Raw genomic sequence first — 23,821 nt, forward strand, 5'->3', positions numbered from 1 at the left:
CAGGCCCAGGCCCAGGTAACCCACCAAATCGCAAACCCTTCTCTCTTTTCTTCTTCCTTCTTTCTTCTCTTTTTCTCCTTGTCGCCGTCGAAGCTCTCATTCTCTCCCTTTGCTAACTTTTTCAAAAACAGACCGATTTCAGTGATTTTTGAGACTAGATTGCTTTATTATCCACCACAATCCTCAATCTCTAGTCCATTTAAGCACACACTCAAGGTACAAAATGGCCCCTAGACGCTCTACCTCGGGAAGAAAGAGCACAACAAAGAGACCAACCGACGATTCACAATCATTCCCGTGGCCACGGTGCAAGGGAGAACCGTTCAACATGAACGATGACTCGTTACCCGTCGAGTCTAACATGGTTTGGGATCAGAGGGACGCCAACCAATACAATAGGCTGCTGTCCGTAAAGATCGAGCCCACCCGCACTCTTTGTGATGACACGCTCAAGATGCTCGGCTTGCACGACCAAGTCTACCAGATATTGTGCCAAGCGCGTGTTGGGATCTTTACCACTTGGGAGGGAGACTTATACCCTGACTTGGTCCGGCAGTGCCTCGCCTCCGCCACACTCACACACGCTGACCCCAAGAAGAAATCCATCGCCGGCGCCACATTCTCTTTTAAGGCCGGCGGGCGCCGTTACGAATTGCTCCTGCATGACTTCGGCCTCCATTACGGGTTCTATCTCGAGGACGAGAACATGAGCTTCCCGAGGAAGTTCCCAGAGGCAGCCACCTTTTGGAGCTTGATAGCTTCGGGGCCTTACCGCTCCAACAGGGCCAGCCAGACGAACATCTGGCATCCCGCAGTCAGGATCGCCTCCCGCGTCTTCAGCAACCTCGTCTTCAACCGCGACATCGGGAACAAAGTCCACCACGACGACTTGCTGATGTTGTACTTGGGGTGCAGCTTTTTGACACCCGCGGCTCCCGGAGCACATGTTCTGTTTCCTGGAGCACCTGCTCCATCTGATGTGCGGTGCAACATGGCTATGCACTTCGATGAGATGATCTGTGCTGCTAAGCACAAGACTTCTGGCCGTACAGAGAGGATTGGCAGCCTTCTCACTCATCTCTTTGAGCACATGCGGATCGATTTGACGAGGTATTCTCGTGTAGAGCAGAGGGAGCGCATCGACATACAACATCTGGTCCACTCCCGAGTCATCCAGTTAGCCAACCCCTTCTACACATACCGGTACAGTGGCCCTGACGGTAATCAGGGGAGCATTCGCCTCCCAGCTCCTGAGCTTACGCAGCTAGCCACGGTGGATGATCTGCGTTTCTCCCCCGCCCCACTGCTTCTGGGAGATGTTCCGCCTCCACCTACCCAGTTTGATCCACCACCAGTGGACTTTGCTAGCTCATCCCACCACCACGAGGACAGCGTTCCACCATTCACATCATCCGATCCCCAGGGTGAGTTTGATCTCCCACCAATCTCTGATGAGCCCGATACCGCTGAGTACAGGAGATGGATGGTCGAGTCGCAGCAGAAGAACAACAGCTTGATGCGGAGGATCCTGACGACACTATCTCGCGGTTGCTGCCACCACACCACCACCGCCACCAACCCAAGCCCACCGGTGAGACCACCACGTCGGAGGCGCCACCTTGCCCGTTCGGAGAGCGAGAGCCCAAACGATTCCAACGCCTGATCGCGGTTACACACACCATCATTGTCCTATCCGCTTTATTTTCTTTTCATTTTTATTGTTATCTTTATTTTTCTTCTTGTCTAGGTCTCTCTTTGGCTTATTTTCACACCGGAGACGGTGTGAAGTAAGTCCGGGGGAGGGTCACCTATGACATTTGTTTTCTTTATTTTTCTTTTTATTGAGTCAGTTTGTCATGTGAGTCGAACCAAAACTTGTGGGAATTAGGACCGAAATCTGTGATGTTTTTAACCATTTGTGAGTTTGACCGTTTTTCCAAGTGACCATTGTTGCAGAACTAAGAGTACAGAGACGAGCTAATACCTCTTCACATTCGGACCCTTCTCCTGGCCAGAAAAGCTTCATCCCATTAAGGTTTCACCGGAAAGACTTAGACTCTACTTTATTGGAACCTAACCGGATTTAAATTCTTCTCGTTTTGGGCATTAGGATAGGGAACGTGTCACATATTCAGGACTTCTTATTCATTTTTCCAATCTTGTTGATCCTGAATAGCTAGCTCATTTTAAGTTAGTACCCACCCCGAGCCTAACCTCCTTTCAAACCACTTGCACTTGTATTTTTGTTTTCTCATTCTGTGCAGCTATGTGCAAAACGGTCGGGGAGTGCAGGACTGACACAATCTCTAACTCGCTCTTGCTGGAGAACCAAAGAGGAAAGAGCCGGACGGACAGAGCACGTGCTCCAACCCAGCGAGCACCTGCTCCGAAATTATATACATCTGAGTCCGCGAGTTGTTTTGAGCAGAGAGTGAGCCTAGGATACGGTCCGCATGCTCCAGGGGCAATATCAGAAGAAGATCCCCCATCATCCTTCATACATCTAAAAAAAAAAAAAAAACGTTTAAGGATGATGGAATGGGACCGGAGCTAGTGTTACACACCCCCGAGCATGCGTTGTACCCTGAGGAGAAAAGAGAGGCTGAGTTTGAGAAGACAAGAAGAGGAGAGTGATTAGAGGTTGTGGACATCAATGAGTCCACTCTCCCTTACCATTTTGTGTGATATCCTGCATCTCTTTCAAAGTAATGGTAACCCCTAAACACTCTATAGCTCCACCATTAAAACAGCCTTTTATCTACCAAGCCTCGATTTCACTAGCTTAATGCCCTTAATGAGAAGCTCACGCCAATTTTAATTGAATGTAAAGAGTCTTTGTCTGGAAAGTGATCTTTTTCTGGGTTTGATTGCCAATTATGGTTCTGGTTTTGGAGATGTTTGCTGGAGAAGTTTTTGGTATAGCTTGTTCTAACACATGTGGTCTGCAGGTCATGGTCTACTCACGGTTTCTGAGATTTTTGCGAGTTCCCACCTTGGCTCTCTTGGCGCTTGGTTTGAGTTTGTTTGAGGACAAACAAAGATCTAAGTCCGGGGGAGTTGATATGTTACGGTTTTGACTCACTTTGACCCCGTTTATTTGATAGTTTTGTAGTTGTGTGAGTCCTTTTCAGGTTATAATAAGAGGCTAGGAAGCTAAAAGCAAGAATTGGAACAGCGGGAGCAATCGGAGCAGAAAGGAGTTGAATTGGAGCAGAAAAGCTGATTTTAGACCCAAGAGCACATGCTCCCAACTCTACGGTTTCATGACGACACGTGGAAAGCATCTAGGCGCCGATTCCTTGCCTAATTCCCCTTATTTTAGGCGATCCTTTGTGAGAGAAAGAGAGAGGAGATCGATTTTTAATAGGGAGATTTGAATTTGGATTCTTTCCTTATTTTTCTCTACTTGTATGTTATTTAACCTAGGGTTTTTAGGAGAGAGGATATTCTTTTCTTTTGGTTTTTGAGCGACGTTTTTGTGAGAGGAAGAAGAGCGGCCACCTTGTGAAGCATTCTCTGAACCCTTTTTATTTTTATGTCATTGAATTTCTCATCTTTTGCTATGATTCATTTCTCTATGTCTGAGTAGTTTTCTTTGCTAGATTAGGGGTTTCAAAAGGGGTTTCATGGGTTAGCAACAGAACACAAATAGGGATTTATATAATCGATTGTCTTCACTATTGTTAGACTTAATGCTTAGGTTGATTTGATCACCCAATCTATGATTCTAGGTTTATCTATTCATCAAAAGTGTAATAAGTTGCTAGAAAATACATTAGTGGGCAAATTATCCTAGACCTGCGAAAGTTGATGTGTAGGTGATTTGTGAACTTATCATTCCTGTTCTTTAATGCTTGTCTGCGATTCTGGGCTCAAACGACAGTTTATGGTTTATGGACCGCCGAGCATGTGCTCCGGATGTCTGAGCACGTGCTCCGCGTTTCCGCACAGAATCGATCAGATAGAGTTATTGATGCCACGACAGTGGATCAGTTTATATTTATGTTTGAGTTCTAGACTGGTACTTAATCTATGCCCTGAATAGTTGTTTAGTTGTTGTCTCTGAAATTCCCGAGAATTACCCCTGATCTAGTGTTTTGCTTATTGCCTTTTTATACCATTTTAATCGCGTTACTGTTACCAAACAAACCCAACTTTGAATTGTCTTAGCTTGAAATTGAACAAATAGAACCATAGAGTAAAACTTGGTCTTCGTGGGATGCGACCCCTAAGTACTACTTATTTGCTGTGCATTTGCAGTAGGAAATAGGGTTTAAAACTCTGTGTATCAATACCCTTTGAATTTTTTGGTATATCCAAGGAAGATGCATTTGAGTGACCGAGGATCGAACTTGGTTTGGGCATACGACCTTAAGGTTGGGAAGCATGCTGAGCCTAAGGTCCTTAGTGCAGAGTACTCTGGTGATTTACCAAATAGTGCTTCGTAGGGACTTGTGTTGCTGTCAAGACTACTGTGTGGTAGAAGATTGCAGAGGAAATTCGAGGTGAAGAAGGCCTCTACCCAGTAACTTTGTGGAGTGGCGCTTTGAAACATCAATGTAAGTGCCATTTCTGTTAGCTGTCTGTGTTTTCTCTCTGCAATACCATTTTGTTGAGGTGTGTGTGGGCATGATATGAAGTGTTGGATACCAGAATTTTGCAGATGTGCTAGAAACCTGTGACTTATAAATTCTCCACCACCATCTGACTGAAATGTTCCAATTTTTATTTGCATCAAATTTTCTACCAGAAGCTGATACTTGATGAAGGTAGAGCAAAAATCTGATTTTTTCTTTAGTGGATAGAGCCAACAATATCTTGAATAATTGTCAATAAACACTACATAAAATCTGAATCCTTGAATAGATGAAACAGGAGAAGGATCCCAGAGATCACAGTGCACTCTCTCTAGAGGTCTAGAAGAAGTAAAAGTTGAAGAACTAAATGGCAATCTTGAACTCTTTCCAAGCTGGCATGATGCACACACTTTGCTGGTACTTTTATTTATTTGAATTGCCTTATTTGCAGATAGAAGCTGAAGAACTTGTTGATTAGGATGTCCTAATCTCTGATGCCAAACTTCATCACTTGTTTTGATTTGTCTTGTTGAGTAGAGCATCTGAAACTTTGGATCATCCAGCTTGTAAAGCCCGTTATTTTCCTTTCCCTTTGTCAGAACTTTGAGAGATGCTTTGTCCTTAATAACAACATCAAGATCATCAAACGTGACAGCACAAGGATAGTCTTTAGTGAGCTTTGACACTGACAACAATGATTTTGCTATTTCAGGACAAACTAGTACGTCTTTAAGAGGGATGTTACCTGACGTTGAGGGAAGATTAGCAGAGCCGACATGAGTGATGGGAAATTCCCATCACTTGCCATTACCATGTCACTTCCATGATAAGGTTGAGCTTGCTTCAATCGTTGAGTGGAGCTAGTGATGTGAGCAGTCGCAGCTGAGTCGGGGTACCAACTGTTGTCCTCAGTAACGTCGGTGATATGAAGAGCCGAGAAAGCATAAGCATTGATCGCAGGTTGAGGTGGTTGCTGATATTCTTCATCGAATCTAAACCAACACTCAAAGGCGTTGTGACCTCGTTTGCCACAGATTTGACATACCGGTTTGTCAGTCGAGACGGTAGGTGGTCTAGATGAAGCAACAGACGAGAACTGTTGCTGGAAGCCTCGACCTCGAGTTGAGTAAGAACCTCTGCCTTTGCCTCTGTTACCACGCCCACGATAGCCTGAAGATCTTGTCGTGTGAAATGCTACGTGTGGTGAGACATCCGTGGAAACAGAGTAACCTTGGATTCTGTCGTCATAGCCAGTAAGGCGAGATATGACATTATCATAGGTGGGAGCAGGAAGTCGGTCCATTGAATCCTCAATGACAGTGATTATAGGTTCATATTCACGACTTAAACCTCTTAAAGCAACAAATATTTTCATTTTTTCACTAACTGGATCTCCTATAGAGGCTAACTGATCACAAATGTCCTTAATTCCTCTAAGGTAATCAGACATGCTCTTATCTAATTTCTCAGCATTCTGAAGACGCCTTTGTAACTCAAATAGTCTAGAGGATGAGGTTCGGTTGAAGTGGGAGATAAGAGTATCCTATACCTCTTGAGCTGTTGCAGAGCCGGTCACCAGTCGCAGAACGTTCTCAGTCATTGAGCCAAGCAGCCAAGCCTTAACAACTTGGTCAGATCTGGACCAACTCTCAAAAGCTGGGTTGAGTATGTCTTCGACTTTGCCATTGTTGTTGTTGCGGATGGGGATCTTCTCATCTGGTGGTTTAGTAGTGCCGTTGACGAATCCAAGAAGAGATTAAGTACGCAAGAAGGATTCGAACTGAGACTTCCATATGAAGTAGTTCTGCTCTGTAAGCTTTATGGTAACACAGTTTGAAATGTGTAGAGAGGGAGAAGAATAGGGTTCCATGGTTCCGTCCATGGCTCTGATACCATGAAAGAAGAAACAAAGGAACAAAGAAAGAGGAAAGATTGATTCTTATTACTTCAATCGATAGATTACAATACGGTGGCTTGTTCCTTTTTATATGGGGATACAAGGATACAAAGGTTTTAACCTAAGTTCTAGGATCTTCTAATCATTAGCTGTGATTGTGACGTGGCTACATTCGTCTTCACATGATTCAAGGGCAGCAAAACGATTGTTGGTTGTTATGGTCGTACTCTCTGCATATATTGTCCTATTTGTTGAGCTCTCACCTTTGTCGTGAACTGCAGGTGACCGTTGAACAGTTGTGGGCTTTGGAGAGCATTTCTTAGTTTGTGGCATTGTATTGGACCGTGGTTCCAATAGGCCTTTTTGCAAAGCCATGTCGTTTTGGACATTGGTCTTCAACTAGTACACAACTAACAAAGTCATCTCTCCTAAATTGTGATTTTTTCTGGGTCATTTAATTTGGTTCGAACAAACAACTTGTTTTTGAAGTTTCCAGTACGTTAAATAAAAAACAAAATATGTGGAACTTGACTATTCAAATGTAAAGACTCTTTTTAAGTCTTTGCGTTTTAACGTGAAGAACACTTGGTAGTAGAAAGACTAGTTATAGTGATTCAGTCAAGCTTTGTTGGATTTATTATATTTGTGGAGTAGAGTGTATTATGATTATGTATATAAAAGAGAGATGGGCACGAAACCATGTTAATCCCTTAATATTTACCATCTCACAGTTTCCATTCTTACTTCATTATATCTATTCAAGAAAATTAAATGAAGGGCTTCTGGAACTCATCGAGTATCATTCCTATAACTCTCTCTTTTATTTTCTTGTTCATTTATCATTTTGAAGACGTGCTTGCGGCTCCTACTAAGCATTTTTTGTGTCGTCCCGAACAAAGAGATGCACTTCTCGCGTTCAAAAACGAGTTTGAGATTGGGAAGCTTAATTATAATTGCGAGCCGGAACGCATTGACTCTCATCGGAAGACGGAGTCATGGGGGAATAATAGCGACTGTTGTAGTTGGAAGGGTATCAAGTGCAATGCCAAGTCCGGAGATGTGGTCGAGCTAGACCTTGGCTGCAGCCGCCTCCATGGCCGGTTTCATTCCAATAGCAGTCTTCAAAAACTTCCTTTTCTAACCACTCTTGACCTTTCATCTAATGATCTTAATGGCCAAATCCCAGATTCCATTGGAAACCTTTCTAATCTTATCAATCTCCGCCTTTTGGAAAGTCATTTCAGTGGTCGGATTCCGTCTTCCATTGGAAACCTTTATCAACTCACCTCTCTCGACCTTTTGGGAAATAATTTCAGTGGTCGCATTCCATCTTCGATTGGAAACCTTACTCAACTCACCTCTCTCAACCTTCGGGAAAACAATCTCGATGGTGAAATCCCATCTTCTTTTGGCAATCTAAACCACCTGACCACCTTAGAGGTTACTTGGAACAAGCTCAGTGGGAATTTTCCCATTGTACTACTGAACTTGACAGGGTTGTCAGATTTATCGCTCTCCCACAATCAGTTCAGTGGCGCGCTTCCTCCTAATATCACTTCACTATCCAACTTGAGAGGTTTTGATGCAAGTGACAATGCTTTCACTGGAACAATCCCTTCTTCTCTCTTCACCATTCCTTCTTTGACATCTATTATGTTGAGATATAACCAACTCAACGGCACTCTTGAGTTTGGGAATACATCTTCTGCACCATCTAACCTACAATGGTTAGACATTGGCAACAACAACTTCAAAGGGCCAATCCCGAGATCCATTTCCAAATTTGTCAACCTCTCGTATCTTGACCTTTCTCATTTCGACACCCAAGGCCGTCCAGTTGACTTTAGTATCTTCTCGCATCTCAACTCACTCAGATCTCTATACCTTTCACATTTAAACACCACCACTACGATTGACTTGAATGATATCTTATCATATTCCAAAAGCCTCTCTCTTTTATATCTCTCAGGCAACCATGTTTCAACAACAAACAAAAGTTCAGTTTCAAATCCCCTTTCACAGGAGATATATTCTTTGTACTTGTCAGGCTGCGGTATCACCGAGTTTCCAGAGCTCCTAAGAACCCTACATGAAGTGGCGTATCTAGACATCTCCAACAACAAAATCGAAGGTCAAGTTCCTGGTTGGTTATGGACTCTACCAAATTTGTACGTCGTGGATCTTTCCAACAACTCTTTCAACGGTTTCCAAAGATCAAAGAAGAAACAAGGATTATCCTCTGTCCGGAAACCATCTATGCAGTACTTGCTTGGCTCCAACAACAACTTCACTGGCAAGATTCCTTCATTCATATGCGAGTTTCGTTCTCTAGAGACTCTCGATTTATCTGAAAACAAGTTTAATGGGTCAATCCCTCCTTGTATGGGAAATCTTAGGAGTAATCTTTCAGTTTTAAACCTTCGTAAGAATAATCTGAGTGGAGGTATTCCAAAGGATATATTTGAAAGTCTAAGGTCGTTCGACGTTGGTCATAACCAACTTGTGGGAAAGCTTCCAAGATCTTTGAACCGATTCTCAACTCTTGAAGTTTTCAACGTGGAAAGCAACCGAATCAACGATACGTTTCCGTTCTGGCTGGGTTCTCTACAAAAGCTACAAGTTCTTGTCCTTCGCTCCAATGCATTCCATGGATCAATACATCAAGCCTTGTTCCCTCAGTTGCGGATCATCGACATATCACATAATCACTTCAATGGAACTTTGCCATCGGAATACTTTGTGAAGTGGAGTGCTATGTCATCACTTGGAACAGACGAAGATCAGTCTTCCGAAAAGTACATGGGAGATAAATTAGGCTATTACCAAGATTCAATGGTTTTGATGAATAAAGGTGTAGAGATGGAGCTAATACGTATCTTAAAAATCTTAACAGCAATCGACTTTTCTGGAAACAAATTTGAAGGAAAGATTCCAAAGTCCATCGGTCTATTGAAAGAGCTTCATGTGCTCAACCTGTCAAACAATGCATTCACTGGCCGCATCCCTTCATCTATGGGGAATCTGACAGTTCTCGAGTCGTTGGATGTTTCCCAAAACAAGCTTTCAGGAGAAATTCCACAAGAGCTAGGGAGCCTCTCGTTCCTTGCGTACATGAACTTCTCTCATAACCAGCTTTCAGGCCTAGTTCCAGAGGGCACTCAGTTTCGAACGCAGTCTTGCTCTTCCTTTGGAGATAATCCGGGACTTGTTGCCTCTTCTCTTGACAAAGTCTGCAGGGATATTCACACACCACCAGCATCACATCAACACTATGAAACGCCGGAATCAGAGGACGAAGATGAAGAAGAGGTGATTAGCTGGATAGCAGCTGCAATAGGATTCGTACCCGGTATTGTATCTGGTTTGACGTTTGGATACATATTGGTTTCCCACAAACCAGAGTGGGTCATGAACCCTTTTGGCCGAAACAATCGCAGAATCACCACAACTCAGTAGAGAGAGGTAATGTTCCTAACTTTTTAACGAATGTTTTTAGCTTTCATCAGAATGAAATTATATTTGTTTAACAGCTATCTCGTTATTATAGGCTTAAAGCCTATCTGAAGAATGTGGACGAAGAATATCAAAGTAACTATCTTTTTAAGCCAGCTTTGTCCAAATTCAGATTGGTTTAGAACTTCGGTTATTGTTCCCAGTTTAGGTTTGTGTGTTTCTCTTTTACTCTGTTTTTTGCCAACTTTGTAATTGAGCAACTTTGTTTCGAACCTTAAATTACTCTCCCTTTAGATGCACATGTTTTTTTTTGTTTTCTGCGATGTTATCTTTACTTTTCCTATTAGACTCTCGCATCTATATATATACGTATGTCCATTGTTCATATCAATTAGTTACAGAAATACTGAGCAATTAGACGTTGACATAGCTATTTATTTGTCAACAACCTGCTTCATTCTACACATATATTTCAGGGAACTTCCAACGAGAATGGAGATGTGTGTTTTGATGAAAATTTATGAGTTTCGTTGAGGCTTAAGGAGAACGAGTGATGATGATATGCTAAACGGCTATTGAAAAAAGTTAGGAAAGCAAGCCTCTGATGATAAATCCCATCTTTTTACTTTGGACCAATTTTATTAACTTTCCCACTATGTTCATTCCCAAAATTACCTTTTGTTTGGCATATTGGTTTCCATTTTCTGCCCATGCACATCCAAAGTTGTAAGCATGATCAAAATGGCATACAATTTTTTCTTATTGATTGTTCTATTTTGCATATTTCATCCCTCCAAGGTTTGCTAATTGGATATTGAAACAAGACATATCCAGTGTGTATCCATTATTCCTATCTGTTTTTGTTTTTTGTTTTTTTTTTTTGTAGATGAACATATCCAGCTTAATGTATACTTTTAGCATATCCAGTTCAAAGATTTAATTTTCTACACGTAAAGACATATCCAGCTCACTATATACGTTATTCATATTTGTTAATTGTTATGGCTAAAGCGTGGCTCAATCCAGTGTGTATACATATCCAGTGTGAATTTCTCTGAATTATTTCCATATTTTATGGTAATTAAAATTATTTTACATACAGTATATATTTTACTAGATAAGGACACGTCTGATATACGGGTTTAAAGTTTTGTAAATAAAATTAAATTTAATAAAAATATATTAAAATTTGTTGTACGTTATTTATAAGTTTTATTTTTGATATAATATACTAATTTATATCCATTTACAAATCTTTTATTTATGTTACCATTAAAAGCGTATTTTTTATATCTAAATATAATGAATCTTACAAATATATTTTTTATTACTATCTAGAAAATGTCTGTATGAACACATTAAGTTAACTATTATATGTATTTTTACTTTCACTTTTGCATAGTTTTTTTAATTACAAAAATTATTGGCTCAAAATACATTTTGAATAAAAAAAATATATTACATAGTATACTAATCAATGATGTATCATCACAATATTGTATGACCAACAATGGAGAAAACTTCGGCTCCGCCCTCTTCCCTTATGGAGAGAACTTTGCGTCCAACCTCCTCCACCATGTAGAGAACTTTGGCTCCATGTTTCTCTCTTGGGGAGATAACCTTGCGTCCAACCTCCTCTACATGGCTATGCCCTCCTCATGTGTGGTGAGAACATGTTCACGTCTTTTAGCTATCTCAAAATTTCTTGCTCCGACTACCAATGAAACTAAAGACCATTTTCTAACGTCACAAATTTTTTTGATAGTAACTACTATTAAATTTTTCAATGTATTTGTGGAAGTGTCTTCAACACACCATGATGTATCCTTTGTCTCTAGAATGCCTTGACTGCCACTGCCACCTTGCTTAGTGAGCCCCATGTCCGCTCCCATTTCATGGGCCCACCTTTCTCAGTGGGCCCCACATTTACTCTTGGCTTATCCATATCCGACTGCTGGTTTATTATGTATGAGAGGATTTAAATACTTGTTTACCGACCCTACAAATAACCATATGATCTTTCATTGTGTTTTGTTTTCACTCGCACAGTTCCGACAATTACTTCCCGAAAAGTCACCTATCCTGAAACTACTTCAGCTCAAACACATTTAACTCTAGAGTTACCTGAGGACCCTTGATCGAAAAGATAAGTGCACTTTGGTGACAAAGGTGGTCAAATCAATTCTTTTTAAAATATCTGTAAACCAGGGTGTCACAGTCTCCGAACTCCTATAGATCTATCAACAACAATTTATGTTTTTCCAATCTATCTATCTATGTTTGCAAAAAAAAAAAGGGTCTATGACCAACCAATCAAAGAAATTAGAAGAAAATTAATCTGACATAAAGAAAGAAATAATAGAAAATTATAAACACGATAATATATGAATCTCAAATAATTCAAAGGTGAAAAGATAAATTAAACAAAACAATCTAAAAATACTACATTAAATTTTAAAATACAGTATTAGAAAAAAGACACATATATTAATCTTTTTTTTGGGTCAACATATTAATCTTACATATTCCAAACTGAAAAAGAAAAAGTAAGAGAAAATTTTGGTTTTAAAAAATAAGACAAATTTACCTTTCCATTAAAAAAAATTTACCAATAGAACAAAGTTGAAAACAATATTTTTAAATAAACTATTTTACTAGATGAAAAATATGAGACTATCTATGCTTATACTGAAATGAGTATTTACAAAATTTAGAATTAATAATTAACTGTATATTTTTCTTTCTATTCTTTGTAAATTAAAATTAAAATTAATAAATTAAAATTAAAAATAAGTAAATAATGTTATAGTTTCAAATTTTATGAAAAAAATATATATATATATATATATATATATAGAATCTTCTTATAATTATTAAAAAAAAAATCAGTAATTTTGTAACTTTTCGATAATTATCTTTTTATATTATTAATATTGTTTAACACAAAATATTTTGTTTTTTTGTTGTAATCTCAAATCTCTCATATTAAATATTAACTTTTACACATGTCAAAATCTCAGATTTATATAAACTTGACACATGTCAAAATCTTGTTAATGGTTAACTTTCAAAACTCAACTTTATATAATAAGATATCATGTTAATCAATTTATATACCCCTTAGGTGAATAATTAGGGGTGTTAATTGGATTGGCCCAGCCCGACTAGACCCGAAGCCGGCAAATCCCTCATTTGTTTGAGTCTGATCCGGTTCGAAATATTTCTGAGCCTATAATTCAAAGTTCGGTCCATTTTTAATAGGGCTACAAGATTTTGTTGGCTTTTTCCAAGCTTATCTTAAAAATAAAAAATAAAACAAACTAATAAATTTATAACATATCTTAAAAAAGCAATGTTTAAAGGTACACCATAAAACAAATCAACCAAATTTATATAACTCATCAATATTCACTAAAACTAATTTAATTTTTTTTAAAAAAAGTTTAAAACCAATAAATTTTTATACTTTAACCAAATAAAATAATATAGAAATCATATAAAATATCATAGATAAAAATTTTAAAAATAATAAGTAAGATTATTAAGTAAATATGAAAACTAGGTTAGAGTTTTAAATTTTATTTATAATAAATTATTAATTAAATATTTCAATCAAATAATAATGTTATTTTGTCTCGGATACGTGTGATTACTGGTTTCTTTTCAAAAAAGAAAATATTTTATACTCTTCTGAGTTTGGTGGCATGTGATAAAATGGGCGTGGATCTTAATTTTATCCAACCTATACTATCGGGCTTTAGCCTTTTCGGATTTCTCTCGCTGTAGATCATCAATATCAATCATCAATCAGTACTACTGGTACACAACTAACAAAGTCATCTCTCGTTGAATTGATTTTTTCCTGGGTCATTTAATTTGGTTTGACAAACAACTTGTATTTGAAGTTTCCCCGACTGTACCTAATTAAAAGTAATACAAATTTTGTGGAAATTGACTATTCAAACGTCTAGAACGCTTGGTAGTAGAAAGACTAGTAATAGTGAGTCAGCCAAGCTGTGTTGGATTTATTGCCTTTGTGGAGTAGAATGTAGTATTATTATATGTATATAAAAGAGAGATGGGGCACGAAACCATGTTATTTATCTTCTCACAATTCCCAGTTTTCTTCCTTACTTTTAATTCAAGAAAATCAAATGAAAGGCTTATGGAACTCAGCGAGTATCATTCCTATTACTCTTTGTTTTAATTTATTGTCCATCTATTATTTGAAAGACGTGCTTGCAGCTCCTACTAGGCATTTGTGTCGTCCCGAACAAAGGGATACACTTCTCGCTTTGGAAAACGAGTTTCATATTGGGAAGCTTAATTATTATTGTCAGCCGGAACGCATTGACTCTCATCGGAAGACGGAGTCATGGGGGAATAACAGCGACTGTTGTAGTTGGAAGGGTATCAAGTGCAATGCCAAGTCTGGAGAAGTGGTCGAGCTAGACCTTAGCTGCAGCGGCTTCCATGGCCGGTTTCATTCCAATAGCAGTCTTCAAAACCTTCCTTTTCTAACCACTCTTGACCTTTCATTTAACGATATTACTGGCCAAATCCCATATTGGATTGGAAACCTTTCTAATCTTATCTATCTTAGCTTTTCGGGAAATCATTTCAGTGGTCGGATTCCATCTTCCATTGGAAACTTTCTTCATCTCACCTCTCTCCACCTTTCGAATAATCATTTCACTGGTCGGATTCCATCTTCGGTTGGAAACCTTTTTCATCTCACCTATCTCGACCTTTCTGATATCAATTATCTGGTCAAATTCCGTTTTCGATTGGAAACCTTACTCAACTCTTCTTTCTCTCGCTTCCTAATAATCAATTATCTGGTGAAATACCATCTTCTTTTGGCAATCTAAACCAGCTAACCACTTTAGATGTTCAAAGCAATATGCTTTGTGGGAATTTCCCCAATGTACTACTGAATTTGACAGGGTTGTCACATTTATATATCTCCAACAATCAGTTCAGTGGTGCGCTTCCTCCGAATATCACTTCACTATCAAACTTAAGATGTTTTGACGCAAGTCACAATGATTTCACTGGAACTATCCCTTTTCGTCTCTTCACCATTCCTTCTTTGATAGATATTTTTTTGATTGATAACCAACTCAACGGCACTCTTGAGTTTGGTAATATTTCTTCACCATCTAACCTATACTCGTTAGACACTGGCAACAACAACTTCAAAGGGCCAATCCCGAGATCCATTTCCAAATTTGTCAACCTTCAGATACTTGACCTTTCTCATTTCGACACCCAAGGCCGCCTAGTTGACTTTAGTATCTTCTCTCCTCTCAAGTCTCTCGAAGATCTTGCCCTTTCCCATTTAAACACCACCACTACAATTGACTTGAATGATATCTTATCATATTCCAAAAGCCTCTCTATTATAGATCTCTCAGGCAACCATGTTTCAACAACAAACAAGAGTTTTGTTTCAAATCCCCCTTCACAGTTGATTAGATCTTTGTACTTGACAGACTGCGGTATCACCGAGTTTCCAGAGCTCTTAAGAACCCTACATTGGATGCAAGTTCTAGACATCTCCAACAACAAAATCGAAGGTCAAGTTCCTGGTTGGTTATGGACTCTACCAAATTTGTACGTCGTGGATCTTTCCAACAACTCTTTCAACGGTTTCCAAAGATCAAAGAAGAAACAAGGATTATCCTCTGTCCGGAAACCATCTATGCAGTACTTGCTTGGCTCCAACAACAACTTCACTGGCAAGATTCCTTCATTCATATGCGAGTTTCGTTCTCTAGAGACTCTCGATTTATCTGAAAACAACATTAACGGTTCAATCCCTCATTGTTTGGGAAATCTCAAGAGTAATCTTTCACATCTAAACCTTCGTCAGAATAATCTGAGTGGAGGTCTTCCAAAGCATATATTTGAAAATCTAAGGTCGCTTGACATTGGTCATAACCAACTTGTGGGAAAGCTTCCAAGATCTTTGAATCGTTTCTCAACACTTGAAGTTTTGAACGTGGAAAGCAACAGAATCAACGACACGTTTCCGTTCTGGTTGGGTTCTCTACAAAAGCTACAAGTTCTTGTCCTTCGCTCCAATGCATTTCATGGACCAATACATCAAGCCTCCTTCCCTCAGTTGCGGATCATCGACATATCGCATAATCACTTCAATGGAACTTTGCCTTCGGAATACTTTGTGAAGTGGAGTGCTATGTCGTCGAGTGCTACGTCAGCATTTATAACAGACGAAGATCGATCGAATGAAAATTACATGGGATCAACCTATTACTATGATTCAATGGTTTTGATGAATAAAGGCGTAGAGATGGAGCGACTACGTATCTTAAAAATCTTAACAACAATCGACTTTTCGGGAAACAAATTTGAAGGAAAGATTCCAAAGTCCATCAGTCTAATGAAAGAGCTTCATGTGCTCAACTTGTCAAACAATGCTTTCACTGGCAACATCCCTTCATCTATGGGGAACCTCACAGCTCTCGAGTCTTCGGACGTTTCCCAAAACATTCTTTCAGGAGAAATTCCAAAAGAGCTAGGCAACCTCTCCTACCTTGAATACATGAATTTCTCTCATAACCGGCTTTCAGGTCTAGTACCAGGGGGCACTCAATTTCAAACGCAGCCTTGCTCTTCCTTTGAAGATAACCTGGGACTTCTTTTTGGCTCTTCTCTTGACAAAGTTTGCGGCGATATTCACACGCCAGCATCGCATCAACAATATGAAACACCAGAATTAGAGGAAGAAGACGAAGAGGCGATTAGTTGGATAGTAGCTGCAATAGGGTTCGTACCTGGTATTGTATCTGGTTTGACATTTGGATACATATTGGTTTCCCGCAAACCAGAGTGGTTCATGAACCCTTTCGGCCAAAACAATCGTGGAGAACCACTACAACTCACTAGAGAGGTAATGTCCTCACTTTTATACGAATTTGTTAGCTTTCATCAGAATGAAATTATATTTGTTTAACAGCTATTTCGTTATTATAGGCTTATATAAAAGCCTATCTGAAGAATCTGGACGAGGAAAGTCAAAGTAACCACTCTTTAAGCCAGCTTTGTCCAAATCCAGATTGGTTTAGATTTCGGTTATTGTTCCCAGTTTAGGTTTGTGTGTTTCTCTTTTACTCTGTTTCGAACCTTAAATTACTCTCCCTTTAAATGCACATGTAATTTTTTTTTTCTGCGATGTTATCTTTACTTTTTCCTATTAGACTCTCGCATCTATATATACGTATGTCCATAGTTCATATCAATTAGTTACAGAAATACTGAGCAATTATTTTATTAGACGTTGACATAGCTATTTTATTTGTCAACAACCTGCTTCATTCTACACTTATTTCAGGGAACTTACAATGAGAATGGAGATGTGTGTTTTGAGGAAAATTTATGAGTTTCGTTGTGCCTTAAGGAGAACGAGTGATGATGATATGTTAAACGACTACTAGATAAAAAGTTGGGAAAGCAAGCCTCTGAGATTATTTAAAGGATCACTATTTTTTAGGGTTAAATTGAAGAAAAATGACCTGATAAGAAGATTTAATTAAGCAAATGACTATTTGTTAAGTTTCTATTAGCAATTTCTTCTTAAAATTATCACTTGTTTTGTATATTTGTACTCTCACAAAGGTTGAAAGATTACAAGATTCTCGAAGCTTGGCTGTGAGAGAGGCAAATTCTGTGGTACCAGTCCCTTCTTTACATTCATATCTTCCCTAGTGAAGTACGTCTGAAATTTATGCTCACTGTGAGAGGAAATAACAAGAATCTTAGAACTCTGATACTTTTTAGCACCTCATTGTCATTTGTTTTCTCAGGAAATTGATCTTCGATATGCTGTTCCGTTCGGGTTTTACAACGCTGCTCTCAACTTTGGTGTGTCTGGGGGTGTCTCCTTTCCGTGGGGAAGCGGATACCAGAACCGCCCTTCCTCTGTGCCAGAGAGATTCTTCTTGGGTGGCAATTCATCGCCTCTATGCTCTTTAGGTGGGCCATCTGCACTATGGGGATTCAAGACCAGAGGACTTGGTCCCAACGAGCCAAAGAGGAAAGGCCATAGTGAACGGGATTTTGTTGGAGGAGATGCTGCGGTGACTGCATTTGCGGATCTCTCATTTGATTTGCCAGTGAGATGGTTAAGAGAGAGAGGAATCCACGGGCACGTGTTTGCATCTGCGGGGAATATGACAAAGTTATCAGAAAATGAGTTTAGAAACTTCTCTGCGCCAAAGTTCTTGGAGACATTTAGAACTTCAGTTGGTGCTGGAATCGTCTTACCAACTAGTGTATTCCGTATGGAGGTTTGGTTCTCATCACTAATCTCCCTTTATGCATTTTTATCGAATGAGAAAGTGCAGTGATTAACACCAAAATTATTCATCTTTTTGTTTTTGTTATGAGACAGCTTAACTACTGCCATATATTGAAGAAACAAGAACACGATAAAGCGAGATCAGGGGTTTGCGTGACATTCTCTGCCTCGTCCTGAGAAATTTTTAGCTGAAGAAGGTACTCAAATATGATATGACTTCCTTTTTTTGGGTCTTAAAGCCGTGCCCCAGTGTCTGGCAGAATCTTTGATTTTATTGTTGAATCGAGAAAACTTTACAAAGAGAGTTGATTCTTTTTGGACAAACAACGTTTTGAAGTTTCCTGTACGTAATTAAAAGTAAGACACAATGTGTGGAAATTGACTATTCAACACGTACGAAGACAGTTATAGCAAATTAAGCTGTGTTGGATTTATTTTTGTGGACCATCATGTTACTTACGATCAGAATTTCCACCTTCGTCTTTGGTTTTTCATTATCGTTATGAAAGAAAACTAAAGTAAATTAGCTTGAGGACGAAACGCTAGCTCTTGGAACTCAATGAGTATCATTCCTATTACTTTTTATTTTCCATTCTTTTCATGGATTTCTCAATTTCTGGACAGGCAACCTTTTTCGATTTCCTGCACGTGTACTTTAACGTACGACAATAATGTGTGAATTCACTATTCAACTCAAACTCTTACTCTCTGCGTTTAACAGAACACTTCGTATTAATATTAGTCTACTACTATGTTTATGTATATTAAGAGATGGGTGCGAAGTCATTCTTACCTACCATAGCAATTTCTATATTTTCTTTTTCATTATTGATATTCAAAAAGGTTAATTAAGCGTAGAGAAGGATGAATGAAAGGCTTTTGGAATTCAAGGAGTATCATTGAATTCTTGTTACACTTTATTTTCTCATTTCATTCCTTCTTAATTTTGCGGACGTGCTTGCGGATCCGAGGCACTTGTGTCGTCCCGAACAAAGAGATGCGCTTCTCGAATTCAATAATGAGTTTATTGAGGTTCGGAAGCCTACCCTACCATTCATCATGAGTGTTATCGCAATAATTGCCGAGTAAGCCCTCATCCGACAAGGGAGCCATGGAGGAATAACAGCGATTGTTGTAATTAGGAAGGTACCACGTGCAATGCAAAGTCCGGGGAAGTGATCGAGCTAGAAGCTGCAGCTGCCTCCATCATTAATGAACTCGTGAGACGCTGTCGATCGCCATTAATCACTAAGAGTGACTAGTGAAAGAAGAAACAGAGGAACAGAGAAAGAGGAAAGATTGATTCTTATTACTTCAATCGATAGATTATAATACGGTGGCTTGTTCCTTTTTATATGGGGATACAAGGATACAAAAGTTTTAACCTAAGTTCTAGGATCTTCTAATCATTAGCTGTGACTGTGACGTGGCTACATTCGTCTTCACATGATTCAAGGGCAGCAAAACGATTGTTGGTTGTTATGGTCGTACTCTCTGCATATATTGTCCTATTTGTTGAGCTCTCACCTTTGTCGTGAACTGCAGGTGACCGTTGGACAGTTGTGGGCTTTGGAGAGCATTTCTTAGTTTGTGGCATTGTATTGGGCCGTGGTCCCAATATGCCTTTTTGCAAAGCCATGTCGTTTTGGACATTGGTCTTCACACTCCCCCGCAAACTTGGAGTAGGTGGCACACCAACGCCAAGTTTGAGCCTTAGAATCTCGAAGGGTCTTTGAGGCAGAGACTTGGTGAGTATATCGGCGAGTTGAAAATCAGCAGAGATATGATTCACGATGAGGTCTCCGAAAGCTACCTGTTCGCGAACGTAGTGGTAATGTGTAGCAAAATGTTTGGTGCAAGCATGGAAGCTGGGGTTTGCTGTAAGATAGACTGCAGAGAGGTTGTCACAGAAAAGTTCTTGAAGCAGGTTGACTAACCATGTGATTTCAGAGGCAGCTTCGAACATAGCCCTGTATTCAGCTTCAGTGGAGCTTTTAGAGACTGTGTCATGTTTTCTTGAGGACCAAGAGATCATATTTCGTCCGAGAAAAGTGCAGAATCCGCCAGTGGAGCGGCTGGACTTCTGACAACCGGTGTAGTCACTGTCACTATACGTCGTAAGCTTGTAATCTGTGTGCTTGTCAAAGGTGATACCCATGGTACTGGTTCCTTTGATATACCTTAGAATCCGTTTGAGAAGATTGAAGTCAGAGACCGTAGGTTCGTGCATCTTTTGGTATACGTAATTGACAGAAAATTACGGGTCCGGTCTCGTTAGTGTCAAATATTGCAAGCGTCCAGCCAGACTACGAAAGTATTTGGGATTGGAGAACAGAGTAGATTGTTGTTGCTTCCGATTGAGTTGCTGAGGAAGAGGTGATGCAACGGAGGCACACGTTGACATTCCTGCTGTAGCTAGTAAATCCTCTGCATATTTTTGTTGCGACAGAAACATTCCATTTTCAGTGTATTGAATTTGGATCCCAAGAAAGTAATGAAGCTTACCAAGGTCCTTCATTCGAAAATGTATGTTCAGCTGTGAAAGGAGATCAGAGAGTAATTCAGAGGAATTTTCTGTGATGGCCATGTCATAAACATAAAGCAGGAGCATGATGACATTTTTTCCTTTGTAGCAAACAAAAAGAGAAGGATCCCTCAGACTACAAGTAAAGCCAAAATTAAGCAAGAAGGTGCTGAACTTATCGAACCAAGCCCTTGGCGACTGTTTGAGACTGTAAAGGGACTTGTGCAATAGACATACATGATCCGGGTATCTCTCATCAACGAATCCGGCTGGTTGCCTCATATAAACGGTTTCAGTGAGATCGCCGTGTAGAAAAGCGTTTTTCACGTCCATTTGTTTGACTTCCCAGTTCATCATTGTGGAAAAATGTAGAACTGCTCGAACTGTTGCTGTCCTGACTACTGGACTATATGTCTCAAGGTAGTCAATTCCTTCTTCCTGCTTGAATCCTTGAGCTACGAGTCTGGCTTTGTACTTGTCCAATGAGCCATCTGCATTAAGTTTAACTCGAAAAACCCATTTTGATCCAAGGACGTGCATATCTGGTGAAGGAGGGACTAATGAGAAGGTATTTGCTTCTTTGCAATTTCCCATTTCTTCATTCATTGCTCCTGTTCAGTTGGGATCCTTGAGAGCTTCAGTCACTGTTTCAGGTTTAGGATAGGAGACCTTCTTTGTGAGGAGGGCATATCTTGGATTTGGTTTAGAAATTCCTACTTTGGATCAAGTGTTCATTGGGTGAGTCGAGGCTGACACATAATGTACATTGGTCATGACATCTTCTGCTGAATTTTGAGTGGTATCTGCTGAATGTTGCACACTTGGAGCTGATGATTGAGAGTTGTTGCCTATAGGAACAAGGTCTAAGCTTGCCGTACACCCATAACTCTCATCATCAGTCCTTTGTGGTGATTCAATGATTACCTCTGTCGTGTTGATTATTGTTTCTGCATCAGTTCTTCTAATGGTGGTTTCACTTTCTGAATTCACTGGTATTACAGGAGCTTGAGCAGCAGCTACTACTAACTCACCTGTCACAGGAATGGAAATCGTAGGAGCAGGTGGAGAAGATTCTATTTGATCAGTGATCGCGGATTCAGATGAGAACTGCTTTAGCCAAGCTGTGTAGAGAGGAGTAGGTGCAGACTGCTGCAGATGTCTGTAAGTGTTTGTAAAGGGAAAGTCTGTCTCATCAAACACGACGTGGCGACTAAGATAGACACACCCAGTTGGGGGATAGAAACAGCGATACCTGATATGTTACGGTTTTGACTCACTTTGACCCCGTTTATTTGATAGTTTTGTAGTTGTTTGAGTCCTTTTCAGGTTATAATAAGAGGCTAGGAAGCTAAAAGCAAGGATTGGAACAGCGGGAGCAATCGGAGCAGAAAGGAGTTGAATTGGAGCAGAAAAGCTGATTTTAGACCCAGGAGCACATGCTCCCGATTTCCGAGCACATGCTCCCAACTCTACTGTTTCATGACGACATGTGGCAAGCATCTAGGCGCCGATTCCCTGCCTAATTCCCCTTATTTTAGGCGATCTTTTGTGAGAGAAAGAGAGAGGAGATCGATTTTTAATAGGGAGATTTAAATTTGGATTCTTTCCTTATTTTTCTCTACTTGTATGCTATTTAACCTAGGGTTTTTAGGAGAGAGGATATTCTTTTCTTTTGGTTTTTGAGCAACGTTTTTGTGAGAGGAAGAAGAGCGGCCACCTTGTGAAGCATTCTCTGAACCCTTTTTATTTTTATGTCATTGAATTTCTCATCTTTTGCTATGATTCATTTCTCTATGTCTGAGTAGTTTTCTTTGCTAGATTAGGGGTTTCAAAAGGGGTTTCATGGGTTAGCAACAGAACACAAATAGGGCTTTATATAATCGATTGTTTCACTATTGTTAGACTTAATGCTTAGGTTGATTTGATCACCCAATCTATGATTCTAGGTTTATCTATTCATCAAAAGTGTAATAGGTTGCTAGAAAAGACATTAGTGGGCAAATTATCCTAGACCTGCGAAAGTTGATGTGTAGGTGATTTGTGAACTTATCATTCCTGTTCTTTAATGCTTGTCTGCGATTCTGGGCTCAAACGACAGTTTATGGTTTATGGACCGCCGAGCATGTGCTCCGGATGTCTGAGCACATGCTCCGCGTTTCCGCACAGAATCGATCAGATAGAGTTATTGATGCCACGACAGTGGATCAGTTTATATTTATGTTTGAGTTCTAGACTGGTACTTAATCTATGCCCTGAATAGTTGTTTAGTTGTTGTCTCTGAAATTCCCGAGAATTACCCCTGATCTAGTGTTTTGCTTATTGCCTTTTTATACCATTTTAATCGCGTTATTGTTACCAAACAAACCCAACTTTGAATTGTCTTAGCTTGAAATTGAACAAATAGAACCATAGAGTAAAACTTGGTCTTCGTGGGATGCGACCCCTAAGTACCACTTATTTGCTGTGCATTTGCAGTAGGAAAATAAGGTTTAAAACTCTGTGTATCAAGTTTTTGGCACTGTTGCCGGGGACCAAATTTTTACCTTTGGTTTTCGGCGAAATTACTAGACTAAGACCTTACTGATTTGTCTTTCTGCTTCTTCTTTGCGTGTGTTTCAGGTGCATGTCAAGAAGATCTACAAGAAGAAACAACACCGAAGAACTAGTCGCTTTGTCAGCCGCAGAGCTCTCTTGGCAGAAAGAACAAACCGCAAGAACAGAAAGTTTCAATCCGTCAACATGGGTGACAACATAAACAATGAGGATATGGCTGCCGAGTTGCAGCAACTTTGACAACAGTTGGGGCAGTTGCTCCGTGCTCAACACGAAAGAGCCGCGCCGCCGCAACCGTCCATTGGGGACAAGGACAACCCGCATGTGTCCTACACCAACCGAGCGGCGATTGTTCCTCCCACCATCCCGAACCAAGATTTTGAGATCAAGCCACAGATGATCTCTCTAGTGAAGCAGCACCTATTCACGGTCTCCCAGCTGAGATTCCGATGGACCACATCGAGAATTTTGAGGAGATATGTAGCACCACTGGT

The 23,821-nt window shown here is 39.9% G+C and overlaps 1 protein-coding gene and 2 pseudogenes across 4 annotated transcripts; all 3 read left to right on the forward strand.

Annotated features, from left to right (window-relative positions):
- Positions 1–7,146: 7,146 nt before the first annotated feature.
- On the forward strand, positions 7,147–10,882 carry LOC147920191 (receptor-like protein 53 pseudogene; annotated as a pseudogene). 2 transcript variants are annotated; one of them, XR_015591414.1, is made up of 3 exons: positions 7,147–9,936; positions 10,022–10,135; positions 10,404–10,882. The product of XR_015591414.1 is annotated as a receptor-like protein 53 pseudogene, transcript variant X1 (transcript). The 2 variants fall into 2 exon arrangements; XR_015591415.1 differs by having other exon boundaries at positions 7,191–9,936; positions 10,022–10,062.
- Positions 10,883–13,846: 2,964 nt separating this feature from the next.
- Positions 13,847–17,098, forward strand: LOC147920192 (receptor-like protein 34 pseudogene; annotated as a pseudogene). Its single transcript, XR_015591410.1, has 2 exons — positions 13,847–16,843; positions 16,927–17,098. The product of XR_015591410.1 is annotated as a receptor-like protein 34 pseudogene (transcript).
- A 202-nt stretch (positions 17,099–17,300) lies between these two features.
- LOC147920193 (uncharacterized) lies at positions 17,301–18,577 on the forward strand. The gene is made up of 4 exons (XM_087500959.1): positions 17,301–17,371; positions 17,517–17,622; positions 17,757–18,239; positions 18,344–18,577. Exons 1-4 carry the CDS (start codon positions 17,301–17,303, stop codon positions 18,425–18,427), a joined length of 744 nt encoding a protein of 247 aa, XP_087357085.1. The 3' UTR covers positions 18,428–18,577.
- Positions 18,578–23,821: the final 5,244 nt, after the last annotated feature.

Source organism: Camelina sativa, chromosome 19 (genome assembly GCF_030686135.1).
Source record: "Camelina sativa cultivar CO46 ecotype springtype chromosome 19, ASM3068613v1".
NCBI classification, from domain to species: Eukaryota; Viridiplantae; Streptophyta; class Magnoliopsida; order Brassicales; family Brassicaceae; genus Camelina; species Camelina sativa.